Raw genomic sequence first — 15,767 nt, forward strand, 5'->3', positions numbered from 1 at the left:
CCTTTTTAAGGTATTTCTTTAAAAATTGGACATTGCAAGGGATTTTATTTCCCTTGTATTTGTTTTGATAGAATAATAATAAGCTCTTTCAAATACATGATTTCAAAGCTCTTCAATATTCCTGTGAGGTAGGAAGAAAAATTATTTTTTACAGATGATATATCAAAATTTGGCAAAACTCAAGAACTTGAACATTGTGAAAAGTACTAAACCTTTGTCTGGATCTTTAATTTTCTGACTCTGCTTAAAACATCTTTTCATCAATTCTGTTTAAAATGCTAATTAAATCAGTTTTTGAGATAATAGTCTTAACTTTTTACTTAAGGAAAAATCCATTCCATTGGTACAGAAGCTTTACTTTATATTTCTATTTCAGTAGAACAGGCTTTGTTTTGTTTTCTGCAGCTCATTTTCAGGCATTTAAAAGACTGTAAGTGAAGGTGTTTGTAATATAGTAAGTTATTAGCATTGAAATTTAGGACTTAAAATACTATATTTTAAATGAAATTCCTTTGACAGACTTTGCATCTTTTAACTTTTAGTGGTTTCTTATTTTTTAGCACCAACAGTGTTTAGCAGTATTCAGCAGAGTGAAATTCACTCGAGTGTTACTGACAGTGCTTATAGCCTTTACTAAGAAAGAGGTAAGAGCGTTTAATCTATTTCAGTGGGCTTTTTGGGGGGGCAGGACATAGTGTGTTATTGGAAGTAGTTCTGAGACTTTTCCATTGGAATGCCTCCAGTCACACATATACAGCATTCAGCATTTGGTATATTTTAATGTATTATATATATATGATATTAGAGATATTAGATAATTTTCTCAAAAAGTCACATGAATTTACATTCTGTTCCATAACATATCTGTGTCTGTTGTTGATATATAAAAATAATATCTTATAAGACTTACTACTGGTACAATAATAGAAATTGAAATTTCTTGTGTGTAGTCCTATCTTGTGAATTCAAAAGGAGAAAGCAAAAATGGGAATTTCAGGTAGACCTCTTCTTTCATTCAGTTCAGTAATTAACTGTTGGTGTAGAACCAAAAAAGCCCTGGATGGTGAATATTTTTTCTTCGTGTGTATTTGCATTAATTCAAGTCAATTACAGACTAATTTGTGGATAATTAGGAAGTGGTGAATAGAGATGCAACCTTTACCATTGATCTAACTCCTAAGTTTCTTTTTTTCTGTTTTGTTTTTTTTTAATTTCACCTTAATGAATGGCATATTAGAAATGTTGAACTTTTCCAGTTGACTGCAACTCAATTTTTTCCATTGTTTTTTTAAAATATAAGATGAACAGAACAAGCCAGAAATGTTTCCTATTATTTTTTAATGGCTCCTACAAGAATAGAAATGGGTAAAAAAAATAATTTCTGGGGGTGCCTGGGTGGCTCAGTCGTTGGGCGTCTGCCTTCAGCTCAGGTCATGATCCCAGGGTCCTGGGATCGAGCCCCATATCGAGTTCCCCGCTCCGCGGGAAGCCTGCTTCTCCCTCTCCCACTCCCCCTGCTTGTGTTCCCTCTCTCACTGTCTCTTTCTGTCAATAAATAAAATCTTTAAAAATAATAATAATAATTTCTATCCTAACAGGATCTGAGCATCCTGTATTAAGTGAATAGTTTGTGAAAACCGACGTCATTACAACATTTAATTTCATTATTGTTTATAGGGTTTTCCTATTTAATGTATATCTTTCAGTGAAAGAATATGTAAGAATGTTTTTGGTGATTTATTTGCTAGACCAGTGCTGTTGCAGAAGCTCAAAAATTGATGGTTCAAGCAGCAGATCTTCTTTCTGCCATTCATAATTCATTGCATCATGGCATCCAGGCTCAGAATGATACTACAAAAGGAGGTAATTGTCTGTTTTTACTCCTACTCTTTTTTTTCTTACCCATCCAGATTATATAAAGTTTGGTTTGTTCTGAAATTCATGTATCAGTCCATCTGTTTGGACCTTGGAATGTTTTACTCCATAAACTTATATAGTATCTATGCTTTCTTTTAAATATATTATAGACCAAAAATTGTACTATAGAATTTGACCGTCTCCTGTATCTTACTGTTTGGGCTCTGAATATTTACTGTCAAGTGATCATTCTGTGATGTTAGCAGTACACTCTTTTTTAATCACCTCTCCCCTTTACTCCTTTGAGAGATCATTACCTTGATTACGTAGTATTCCCTGAATACTGGGCCTATACCCTCTATGGTCTCATTGCAGTTGTTTACCTGTTTTTTTTTCCGTAACAGTGTTTTAGGTCAGGAACAGTCTTGTTTGTGTATCTCTGTGGTGCTTGGCACATTATTGACAGTAGATTTTATTTATGAAATATTTCTTAAAATGAAAGGAATAATGTGCCTTTGTTGTAAAAGTTGCAGCTGAGTTAACATTTTATTTTTATTTTTATTTATTTATTTATTTATTTATTTATTTATTTTATTTGAGACAGAGAGAATGAGAGACAGAGAGCATGAGAGGGAGGAGGGTCAGAGGGAGAAGCAGACTCCCTGCTGAGCAGGGAGCCCGATGTGGGACTCGATCCCGGGACTCCAGGATCATGACCTGAGCCGAAGGCAGTCGCTTAACCAACTGAGCCACCCAGGCGCCCCTATTTTTATTTTTTTTTAATATTTTATTTATTTATTTGAAAGAGAGACAGCAAGAGCGAGAGAGGGAACACAAGCAGGGGGAGTGGGAGAGGGAGAAGCAGGCTTCCTGCTGAGCAGGGAGCCCGATGCGGAGCTTGATCCCGGACCCTGTGATCATGACCTGAGCCAAAGGCAGACGCTTGATGACTGAGCCACCCAGGCGCCCCTGTTTTTATTTCTTTTTTAAAGATTTTATTTATTTGCGATAGAGAGCATGAATGGGGGGGAGGGGCAGAGGGAGAAGGAGAAGCAGGCTTTCCACTGAGCAGGGCACCTGACGCAGGGCTTGATCCCAGGACTCTGGGATCATGACCTGAGCCAGAGGCAGACACTTAACCCACTAAGCCACCCAGGTACTCCCTGAGTTAACATTTTAGCTAATAAGTAGCAACTGTGATTCTTAAAACTCATTATAATGAAATATTTATGTTCTCTAAATTGTACACTTTTAATAGATGGATTATATGGTATGTTAATTATATCTCAGAGTTGTGATTAAAAGAAGATGAGCAATGTTTTCAGAATTTGGGTGGGGGGATGGTTTCTAATCTTGAATCCTAGTTTCAGACTATCATTTAATTGTGAAGAAAGAAATTGTTAAGTATTTAAAGTCTCAAAATTAATCTCCCAAAAGCTTTCAAAGATACTACTGGTATATATGCTCCATTAAAACAAGGGACTAAGGGGATTCTGGGGAAGATGGCAGAGTAGGAGGATCCTAGGCTCACCTCATTTCACAGATACACTTTATAACACCCACATCAGTGTAAATAACCCAGAAAATGATGTGAAGACTGGCAGACCAGACTCTCCACAGCTAAATATAGAGAAGAGGCCACACTGGAAGAGGGTAGGAAGGGCAGAGGCATGGTCAGAAGCTAAATGGACCCTTGGGGGTGTCTGAGGGAGTGAGGAACACTGAGGATACAGAGAGGGGAGAGGAGCAGACCCCACATGGAGGCATGAAGGACCTACTCTGGGAAGACGAATCCCCATAACATTCGGCTTTGAAAACCAGAGGGGTTTAGCTTCTTGGGTTCTTAAAACCAGTGGGGCTTAATGCCCAGAACTTTAAAAGTCATCAGGCTCAGCCTTGAGCTAGAGGGCAATAGGAAACTGAGTTCCTGCCCTTCAAGAGACAGCATAACAACCCTGCTGAGATATAGCATAGAAACAGCAGTTTGAAAATTTATTTGGTTGGGGGGATGGTTTCTGATCTTGAATTAGAAGCAGAACAGAATTTATTTGCTGGACTCAAGTGTGCTGCAGGGGCAGGGATCTGTAGGAGACTTCTCTAAAAACAAAAGAGCTGGTGGGTGCCATTTCCCTCCCTGCCTACCCAGTTAGAAACAGATGCCTGTGGAACCAGTGCTGCACACTCTTCACATAGCTTACCAACAGCACATCCCATCCCCATGCTCTTCAGACCTGCCCCCTCCAACACAACCACTGCAGGAGTTTTCACAAAGCCTCTACATTACCCTGCCACAGCAGACTGGCACAAACTTTGCTAACACTGCATGCCCCTCCTTACATTCCCTTGCAGACCCGCCCCCTCTGACACATCCTCAACTGGAGTTCCTCCAAAGTGGCACTGCAAGCATGGCAGTGTGCAAGCATCCCCAGCAGGAATCAGTGCCCCTCAAAGTGACTCTTACCCTGGGGAGAGGGCAGGAAACCACACACCCTGAACCAACTGCAGCTCCACAATGCGTTGGGGGCACACACAGGGTCTGACTACAGGCCCTGCCCACCAACACAATGCTCAGTTGATGACACAGGGAAAGTAGCCTGTAGTACTGTGTGACCACGGCTCTGGCAAATGCCTAGTCTGACCCAACTCAAGCCCAAGGCAGCACCAGACTAGCCCACAGATAACACAGGGACCAAACTTTGCCCACAGCAGGCAAAGAGAGCCATTGCAGATGACTGGACTGAAGGAAAACATGGCTCAGTCACAACAGTAGGGTGCACACAACACACATAGGAGATACCCTGAAGCACCAGGTTCTGGTGAACAGGAGACATTGTACTACAGGCCACCACAGAGCCTCTTCTTCATGAGGCCACTACTTTTTTTTTTTTTTTTTTAGATTTATTTATTTATTTTGGGGGATAAGCGGCGGGGGGAGAGAACCTTAAACAGACTCTGCACTGAGGTGGAGACCAACGCACGGCTCAATCTCATGTCTCTGAGATCACGACTTGAAACAAAACCAAGAGTCAGACACCCAACTGACTGCCGCTCAGGCGCCCCTTATAAGGCCACTACTTTCAAGAGCAGGAGACAAAGCTGACTTTCCTAACACAAAGAAACAGACACAGAGACTTAGACAAAATGAGGAGACAGAAATATGTCCCAAATGAAAGAAGAGGACAAAATCACAGCAAGAGACCTAAATGAAACTGAGGTGTAAGTAATATGCCTGATAGGGAATTCAAAGTAATGGTCGTAAAGATACTCACTGAACTTGAGAAAAGAGTGATAAATCTCATCGAGATCCTCAACAAAGAGATGTAATACAGAAAAGAACCTATTGGAGTTGAAGAACTCAATAACTAAAATTAAAAATACACTAAAGGGAATGAATAGTAGACTAGAGGAATCAGAAGAACAGATGCAGTGACCTGGAGAACAGAATAATGGAAAGCAATTAAGCCAAACAGGAGAAAGAAAAAAAGAATAGATTAAGGGAACTTAGCAATACTGTCAAGTGTAACAACATTCACATTATAGGGATCCCAGAAAGAGAAGAGAGCAAAAAGGGGGCAGAAAATTTATTTGAAGAAATAATAGTGGAAAACTTCTTGAATCTAAGGAAGGAAACAAATCCAGATCCAGGAAGCACAAAGATTCCCCAACAAAATCAACTCGAGGAGATCCACACCAAAACACATAGTAATTAAAATGGCAAAAAGTAGGGCTAAAGAGGATTTATAAAGCAGCAAAACAAAAGAAGACAGTTATATACAAGGGAAATCTGATAAGGCTATCAGCTGATTTTTCAGCAGGAACTTTGCAGGCCAGAAGGCATGGCATGATATATTCAGAGTGCTAACAGAAAAAAACCTGCAACCAAATCTATCCAGCAAGGCTGTCATTCAGAATAGAAGGAGAGATAGTTTCCCAGACAAACAAAAGTTAAAGGAATTCATCACTGCTAAGCCAGTTCTATAAGAAATGTTAAAGGGGAGTCTGGATGGGAAGGAAAGACCATAAGTAGGAGTAAGAAAAGTGGGAAGCACAAAAGCTATAAAATACATATATCTTTAGAAATTAGTCAAGGGTTTCACAAAATAAAAAGATGTAAAGTAGGACACTACATACCTAAAATGTGGGGGAGAGGAGTAAAAATTTAGTGCTTTCAGAATGGCTTCAAACTTAAGCAACCATCAAATTAATATGGACTGCTGTATACATATGTTGTTATATGTAAACCTGATGGTAACCACAAATCAAAAACCAGTGATAGATATACAAAAAATAAAGAGAAGGGAATCCAAATATATCAAACTATTCCAAGAAATAATAGAGGAAAGAAAGCTTCACCAAAGAAAGCCAACAAACTGTGAGAGAAGAAAGCAAGAGAACAGAGAATTAGAAAACCAGCCAGAAAGCAAGTAACAAAATGTCAGTAAGTACATGCCTATCAATTGTTACTTTGAATGTAAATGGACTAAATGCACCAATCAAAAGACATAGGATGGTGGAATGGATAAAAAAAACAAGATCCATCTATATGCTGCCTACAAGAGACTTGTTTCAGACCTAAAGGGGGACACATGCAAATTAAAAGTGAAGAGATAGAAAAACACAATGCAAATGGAAGTGAAAAGAAAGCCAGTGTATAGCAGTACTTAAATGAAACAAAGTAGACTTTTTAAAAAAATAGTGTAACAAGAGCCAAAAAGGATACTACACAATCATAAAAGGAACAATCCAACAAGAAGAGACAACAATTGTAAATATTTATGCACCAAAAACATAAAGCAGCTTTTAACAAACATAAAGGAAGTAATCAATAGTACTATAATAATAGTGGGGGACTTTAACACCTCACATCAATGGATAGATCATCCAAACAGAAAGTCAACAAGAAAACAGTGGCTTTGAATGACACTTAGTTGGAACATTCCTAAATCGGCAGAATGCACATCCTTTTCCTTTTCCTTTTTTTTTTTTTCCCTCTAAAGATTTATTTATTTGAGAGAGAGAGAGAGAGTGAGCAGGGAGGGGAGCAGAGGGAGAAGCAGGCTCCCGGGTGAGCAGGCAGCCTGACACGGGGCTTGATCCCAAGACCCTGAGATCATGACCTAAAGCCAAAGGCAGATGCTTAACCTACTGAGCCACCCAGGCACCCCAGAATGCACATTCTTTTCAGGTGCACATGGAACATTCTCCAGAATAGATCAAGGTAGGCCACAATACAAATCTCAACAAATTCAGAAAGATCAAAGTCACACCATGCATCTTTTCCAACCACAGTGCTATGAAACTGGAAATCAACCACAAGAAAAAGATCTGGAAAGAACACAAATACATGGAGGTTAAATAACATGCTATTAAACAATGAGTGGATCAATCAAGAAATCAAAGAGGAAATAATACATGGACAAAAATGAAAACAACAGTCCAGAATCTTTTGGATGCTACAAAAGTGGTTTTAAGGGAGAAGTTTATAGCAATACAGGCCTACCTCAAGAAGCAAGAAAAATCTCAAACAACCTAACCTTACACCTAAAGGAGTTAGAACAAACAAAACCCCAAAATAGTAGAAGAAAGGAAATAATAAATATTAAAGCAGAAATACATGAAATAGAAACTAAAAAAAAAAATGAAGAGATTAATGAATCCAGGAGCTGGGTCTTAGAAAAGATAACAGAATTGATACACCATTAGCCAGACTCATCAAAAAAGAGAGTAAAGGGACTCAAACAATCAGAAATGAAAGAAGAAAAATAACACCACAGAAATAGAAAGGATTATGAGAATGTTATGTAAAATTATATGCCAAAAGATTGGGACAATCTAGAAGAAATGGATATATTCCTAGAAACATAGAAACTACCAAAACTGAAGCAGGAAGAAATAGAATATTTGAACAGATCAAGTACCAGCAATGAAACTGAATCAGTAATCAAAAAGTTCCCAACAAAGAAAAGTCCAGGACCAGATGGCTTCACTGGTAAATTCTACCAAATATTTAAAGAAGAGCTAATACCCGTTCTTCTCAAACTATTCTGGAAAACAGAAGAGGAAGGAAAACTTCTGAATTCATTCTATGAGGTCAGCATTACCCTGATACCAAAACCAGATAAACACACTACAAAAAAGAGAATTAGAGGCCAATATCCCTGATGAACATAGATGCAGAAATCCTCAACAAAGTATTAGCAAACTGCATTCAAGAATACATTAAAAAAAAATTCACCATGATCGAATGGAATTTATTCCTATGATGAAAGGGTGGTTCAGGATTCCCAAATCAGTCAGTATGATGTATCACATCAACAAGGGAATGGAAAAAAAAAAAAACAACTATAGGATCATTTCAGTAGATGCAGAAAAAGCATTTGACCAAGTACAACATCCATTCATGATAAATCCCTCAAAAAAAAATGTAGAGGGAACATACCTCAATATGTTGAGAATGAAGGCCAGGTCTGAAAAATGCACAGCCAACATACTCAATGCTGAAAAATTAAGAGCTTTCCCTTAAGATCAAGAACAAGACAATGTTGTCCACTCTCACCACTTTTATTCAACATAGTACTGGAAGTCATATCAACATAGTACTGGAAGTCATAGGCACAAGCAATCAGACAAGAAAGAGAGAAAGCATCCACATTGATAAGGAAGAAATAAAACTTTCACTATTTGCAGATGACATGATACTATATATAGAACTCTGAAGACTCTACCAGAAAACTACTAGAAATGATAACATGAATTCAGTAAGGTTGAAGGGTACAAAATCGATACACAGAAATCTGTTGCATTTCTATACACTAATAATGAAGTAGCAGAAAAATTAAGAAAACTATTCCATTTACAGTTGCACCAAAAATAATACCTAGGGATAAACTTAATCAAGGAGGGGACAGGCATGTGTTCTGAAAACTATATAAAACATTGATGAAAGAAACTGAAGATGACCCAAACAAATGAGAAGATATTCCATGGTCATGGATGAGGAGAACAAATACTAAAATGGCCATAATACCCAGAGCAATCTATTGACTTAACACAATCCCTATCAAAATACTAACAGCATTTTTCACAGAGCAAGAAAAGAAATCGTTAAATTAATTAATAGGTATTAACTCTTCTTAAAAATCCTAAAATTTGTTTGGAACTACAGAAGACCCTGAATAGCCAAAACAGTCTTGAAAAAGAACAAAACTGGAGGTATCAGAATCCCAGATTTCAAGGTATACTAAAAACTTGTAGCAATCAAAGCACTATGGTACTAACACAAAAATAGACACATAGATTAGTGGAACAGAATAGAGAGCCCAGATATAAACTCACAATTATATGGTGAATTAATCTTTGACAAAGGAGGCAATAATATGCAATGGGAAAAAGACAGTCTCTTCAACAAATGGTGTTGGGAAAAGTGGATAGCTACATGTAAAAGAATGATACTGGACCACTTTGTTAGGTTATACACAAAAATAAATTCAAAATGGATTAAAGAATTAACTGTGAGACCCGAAACCATAAAAATCCTAGAAGAGAGTACAGGCATTAATTTCTCTGACATCAACTGTAGCAACATTTTTGTGAATAGGTCCTCTGAGGTAAGGGAAACAAAAGCAAAAATGAACTATTGAGACTACATCAAAATTAAAAGATTCTGCACTGCAAGGGAAACAACAAAACAAAAAAGACAACTTACTGAATGGGAGAAGATATTTGCAAATGACGTATCTGATAAGGAGTTAGTATCCAAAATATGTAAAGAACGTATACAGTTCAACATCTAAAAAAATAATAATTCAGTTAAAAATGGGCAGAAAACATGAACTGAACAGACATTTCTCCAAAGAAGACATCCAGATGGCCAACAGACCCTTGAAAAGATGCTCAGTATCACTCATCATTAGGGAAATGCAAATCAAAACCACAATGAGATGTCTCCTCACATCTGTCAGAATGGCTGAAATCAAAAACACATGAGACAAGTGTTGGTGAGGATGTGGAGAAAAAGGAACTCTTGTACACTACTGGTTGGAATGCAAACTGGTGCAGGCACTGTGGAAAGCAGTATGGCAGTTCTTCAAAAAATTAAAAATAGAGTTATATGATGTAGTAATTCCACTACTGGGTATTTACCTAAAGAAAAGGAAAACACTAATTCAAAAAGATATGTTCATCCCTGTGTTTATTGCAGCATTATTTACAAGAGCCAAACTAGGGAAGCAGCCTGTGCCCATTGATAGATGAAATGGATAAAGAAGATGCGGTTTTATACACACCCAGAGACACACACTGGAATATTACTTAGCAATAAAAAGGAATGGGCCCTTGCCATTTGCAACAAGCATGGAAGGATCTAGAGGGTATAATGCTAAGTGAAGTCATTCAGTCGGGATAGACAAATACCATATGATTTCACTCAAATGTGGAATTTTTTTAGATTTTATTTGAAAGAGAGCGAGCAATGGGAGGAGCAGAGGGAGAGGGATAAGCAGACTCTGTGCTGAACACAGAGCCTGACATGGAGCTTGATCTCACCACCCTGCAGTGAGATCACCAGATAGTAACTCAGCACTGTACATGAAGGACAAGTCCAGCTTAGAGAAAGTCACAAGGCTCTAAGGGGAGAGTCTTGAAGTAGATTAGATATGACCTGTTGTCACCAATAAAATTAATACAATAGCTATTGTGTTTAATGTAGTAAGAGGTTTAGAGGATTGGCAAAGGATTTGGGGTTGAATTGTAAGACAGTGATTAACTTCAGAATAAATCTAAAAGTTATTTCCATGTTTGCAAAGTTTTCCATGGCCCAGATATGAATATCATTTATGTAACGGTGCACATGCCTGAATATTGATCATAATAAAATTGTGATTTAGCTGTATTAGAGACAAGGGGACAGAAGTGTATATGTGCATATAATTTTTACATGCTTATATGTATATATACATATCTCTGGCTTCTTGAAGACAGGAGTAAATCAGAGATAATGTGTAAAACTGAAAAGGTGTGAAGTAGTACTGTAAGCTTGTTATTTGGTGATATGATGGCAAATTCCAAAAGAAATAGTTAAGAGGAAGTGGAAGAGATTACCTCATTTGGTAATATGGTAGCTTTAACCTCCTGAGGACCTCCTTGCTCCTTGCTGCTGAAACAGAAATTTTGCTTCCTCAATCCGGCTGATTTTCTTTACCAGCTGGCAGTATATGAGAGAGTGGGAGCTGACTTGATTTTAAAATCACAACCCATTAGAGAGGCCTATGCTGTGATGTACTTGTGCCAGAGACTTGAGTTGTTTACTTTCTTTTAATTGAGATACAGTTGTCGTATAACATTAGTTCCAGTGGTATATCATAATGATTCAATATTTATATTACTCTTTTAATTAAAACGTTTTTTTTTTTCTTAAAAAAATCCACACATGTGGGTGTGTGTGTATAATCCAGAAGACTTGTCTTCTTTAGATGGTAAAGATGTCTTTGCTGCTTCTCCTCTATACAACCAACTGAAAACTATAAAGAACATGAGAAACAGAATCCTTCCAACTTTTAAAAAAAATAGGAAACCCTTACAATACAATAAAAAAGAAATAGAAGAGCTGCTAAATACAGTAGGAGTCATTAAGAATGGATTCTAAGATTTCTTGGTGTAAACATTAGTGGACCAGCAAAGCACATAGTTTTCAAAGTAGTTGGTGTAATCTGAAGGACAAAACCAGGGATTCTTTTGGAATAATAAGTAAGAGTGGGGTATTCAAGTTGGCTGTGGGAACCTGTCTATCTAATATTCTGGAGACACAAAGGAGGTAAGGGCCCCAACAGAGGCCATGCAAATGCACTAAAGATGTTACTCCTGCAAGATAGGATTTTAATTAGCAGTCTAGCAACTGGTAATCTTTGTTTAGTAAATGGGTAATTTCTTGCTCACACACACACATCATATGAGGCTTAACTGCAAATCAGTGAGACTTCCTGTTAGTCTAGAATACTATTCTAACACTGCAGCCAAATAATTGACTCAGGAAGCACTCACTCAATGATGTAATATTAAAAAAGCAACTGCACAGTATTTATACACAAATATTCCAGAAAATTAATGAGCAAACAAGAAAAACAAAAGGCAGATGAAAAAAAAACAGACCGCAACATTTTTTCTGCACAATTTCAAAGAATTTATTAAAAAGTTAAGGAACTTATATAAAATAAGATCATAAGGCAGAAATATTAGGAGTAAAGTAAGAAATAATAACAGAAAGTACACGTGAGCAGGCAGAATTCAAGTTAAGGAGAAGAGAAAAATTCTGAAAGTGAAGACCTCACTGAAAATAGTAAAAAGTATGCTATGCATTGCTGAAAAGTTGTAAAGGACATGGAGATCAGGACTGAGTTAAAAACTAAGCAAAATGGAAGTGGATAAAAATATTTGAAGTATTAGAAAATAGTAGCTAAAGAGGACTCAACGTACTTATAATTGGTGTCCCTTAAGAGGATAACCAAATAATGGAACAAGAAAGAAAATGGTAAACATTTTTAGAAAGAAGCAAATAGAATTAAGTCTACAGGTTTAATTGGAAGGCGAGAATGTATCCTAGGCAAAAATTGATAAAGAAGTATTGTTAGATATGTCCTAGTAAATTACATTAGATATAAAGCCACAATTATGTGTGCAGCCTGACTTCAGAGTCCTTCACATCAGCGTTGAACACAGAAACTATAACGGTACCTAAAAGTTCTTGGGTAAAGAACTGTGGTCTAAGAATTTTCTCTTTTTTTTTTTTTTTTTTTAAAGATTTTATTTATTTGACAGAGACTCAGTGAGAGAGGGAACACAAGCAGGCGGAGTGGGAGAGGGAGAAGCAGGCTTCCCGCTGAGCAGGGAGCCCGATGCGGGGCTCGATCCCAGGACCCTGGGATTATGATCTGAGCCGAAGGCAGTCACTTAACCAACTGAGCCACCCAGGTGCCCAAAGAAGGTGTTTCTGTTGAAAGGTGCCCAAGTGCAGGATGTCAGGTCAGAAGTGGGGTGAAGAGAGCCATCTGCACAGGAGGATAGCCCAGCATTGAATATCAGCCTAAGCAGCAAGATGAGGGTGTCAGAATGGAAAGATGGCTCTGTGAAGAGTGCTGCAGCCGAAGCAGATTGAGGAAAGGTATCTGTACATAAAGGTGGCCTGGCATGGAGTTTCAGAGCTCAAATGGTGTAAGGAGGCATCTCTGGAAGAGTGGCCTGGCATGAGGTATAGGAGCCCAAACAGGGTGGGCATTATGATGGCTTGGCGTGTTAGAACCTAAATAATATGAGAGCCCATCTATGTAGGGGAGCTGGGTGTCACTGATAGGAGATTGTAATGGGCTGAGTGATAGCCACAAGCATTGAGGTCCTAATTCTCAGAACCTTGTATGTGAGCAGGTAAGGATCTTTTGATGAGATAATCTTGGATTATCTGGTTGGGCCCTAAGTGCTGTTAAGTGTCCTTAAAAGAGGACCCACACAAGAGGAGAAGATGATGTGAAGACCAAGATAGAGATTGGCATGAGCAGACCAAGGAATTCCAGTAGCCCCAGAAACTGGAAGAAGCAATGAACAGGCTTTCCCTTAGAGCCTTTGGGTGGAGTGCTGCCCTGCCAACACCTTGATTTCAGCCCATGAAAGTGATACTGAACTTAGGGCTTTCAAAACTGTGAGATAGTGTTGTTTTCATCCAATTTATGATAATTTGTTACAACAGCCTTAGAAACTAATACAAAGATTGATTACATAGAGTGGAATTGATCATATTTAAAAATGTATTGAGAATTGTGGTGTGCCACATTTCTCAGCATTAGGGAGTTATGCTAATTTCTAGAAAGGGAGAAAAGTAGATTAAAGTCTGTAGTATTGAATTGACATTAGAGGTATGGGAATAAATTCATAATTTTAAATATATATAGATTGATACAGAAATGTAGATATAAGTGTGGATATGCATGAATATGTGTGCGTATGTAGGTAAACACAGATACATGTATGTCCTTATACATACATACATACATTTTCTGGCTTTATCATCTAGAGATGTTGGAGCACTGACCCTAATAGCAGTGAAAACACCTAACATCCAGATCTTGCTTCCTAAGACCACTGTCCGCTAAAATGAACCGGGGGGTGGGAGTTGACCAAGATGATGATATAGGAGGCTCCCTTCCTCCCGTGGACACACTACTAAATAAATGTGCAGCTATACAGGGAACACTTCTCTCTGAATAAGATCTGAAAACTAGCTAAGCAAGTACTACACATCAGATAGATGAGAAAATATACTGAAATAGGAAAGGGGGCATCTGGGTGGCTCAGTTGGTTGAGTGTGGACTCTTGGTCTTGACTCAGGTCATGATCTCGTGGGTCGTGAGATTGAGCCCTGTGTGGGGCTCTGCGCTCAGTGGGGAGTCTGCTTGAAGATTCTTTCCCTCTCGCCCTCTCCCCCAAGCGCATGCATGTGTGCTCTTTCTCTCAAGTAAATAAATAAATCTTAAAAAAAAAAAAAAAAAGAAAGAAAGATTGAGACACAGTTTCATCATAACTCACATCCCCCAAACAGCATAATACAATTGGGAGAGAATCCCCAACTCCCAGCCTCTACCTGAGGAATAAAAGATTTGGCCCTCACATGTAGCACCACAATTTTTAAGACTCCCTCTAGAGGGACAACCACCTAAAATGCCCAGCTCTGAAAGCCAGCAAGGCTTGTATCCATGAGACCCATAAGACTATAGTGAACAGAGAAGCAGTTCTTAATGGGTGTGTGAGATTTATTTGTACTCTTTAAAATTTGCTACCTAAAAAAAACTTTTAAAACTGTCCCAAACAGAAAAATGACTATTGGAAGTGTTATGTTTTAATGTGAGTTACCACTACTGTGTCTGTTTATTGTAAAGGTGGGTGTTTAGCATTCAGCGCAGTTTTCAGTAAAAGGTCATAAAAATTAAAAATAAAAGTTGCTAACTGAGGGCCAAGCTTCTAATTTAGTAGGCACTAAGGGCTGGCTGGGATCCTCCCCAGAGACCATGGAAGCTAGAGGACACCTTGCCCACCCTCTCCCTCTACCCCACTCCAAGTCACCAGTATCTTCCTAGAAGGAGATTGTGTGCATATCTGCACCCTAGGTTTTGCAGATGCACCTGAGGAACAGGACCCAGATTGCCTAGGTCTGATAGTCAAAGGAGTTTCCATTCATGAGACTAGCAAACAAAGAAGCAGTTCTTAACTGGCTATCCCTCTGGGGCTCAGCACAGAAGAATTAGGCAAAATTGCCTGTCTCCTAGTCTATCCCTGAAATAGGTTTGTCTTCGTACCTTAAAGCTGCTGAGTGCTAGGCTTATAATTTAGCAGGCATCCAGAGGATGGCTGAGATCTTCCCCAGAGACCAGGGAAGCCAGCAGGCACCTTTTCTGCCTTCTTATCCTCTAGCCTGCTCCAGTAATAAAATCCAGTTACCAGTATGGAGCTCGTACACACATCTGGTGTCCAAGCTTTTTCAGCTGCCACTTGAAGGACAGGCCCCTGTATCACCTGGCTCTAATAGTCAATGGGGCTGTATCCACAGGTCCCACAATAATGTATCAAAGATACAGTTATTAATGGGTGTAGGAGCTATACACTCAGGCTTAGCATAGAGGGAGTAGGCAGATATGCCTATCTTCCAGTTTTTTCTCTAAAGGCGCCTAACTACACACTTTCCCATCTCCTGCCTGAGGATCCAGCTTCTAATCAGTCTGCATCTAGGTACTGACTGTGATTCTTCTCTTTGGGACACTGATGGGTCTTGGTACACCCTCAACTACTGGAACCTGCTAAGAGCAGAGGAGGAGGCTTAGACAATCAAAAGTTTGAGAGACAACTAGGAGCTTGGGCAGGGCTGAATCACA

General features: G+C 38.6%; 1 protein-coding gene across 1 annotated transcript in view; it reads left to right on the forward strand.

Annotated features, from left to right (window-relative positions):
* Positions 1–15,767, forward strand: part of NAA35 (N-alpha-acetyltransferase 35, NatC auxiliary subunit) — a 97,240-nt gene that overhangs the window by 38,038 nt on the left and 43,435 nt on the right. Inside the window, exons 10-11 of the mRNA XM_021677949.2 lie at positions 561–644; positions 1,749–1,863. Of these exons, the coding sequence (XP_021533624.1) occupies positions 561–644; positions 1,749–1,863 (199 nt within the window). The remainder of the gene's footprint in view (positions 1–560; positions 645–1,748; positions 1,864–15,767) is intronic.

The sequence above is a fragment of the Neomonachus schauinslandi genome, chromosome 13 (genome assembly GCF_002201575.2).
Source record: "Neomonachus schauinslandi chromosome 13, ASM220157v2, whole genome shotgun sequence".
Taxonomy (NCBI): Eukaryota; Metazoa; Chordata; class Mammalia; order Carnivora; family Phocidae; genus Neomonachus; species Neomonachus schauinslandi.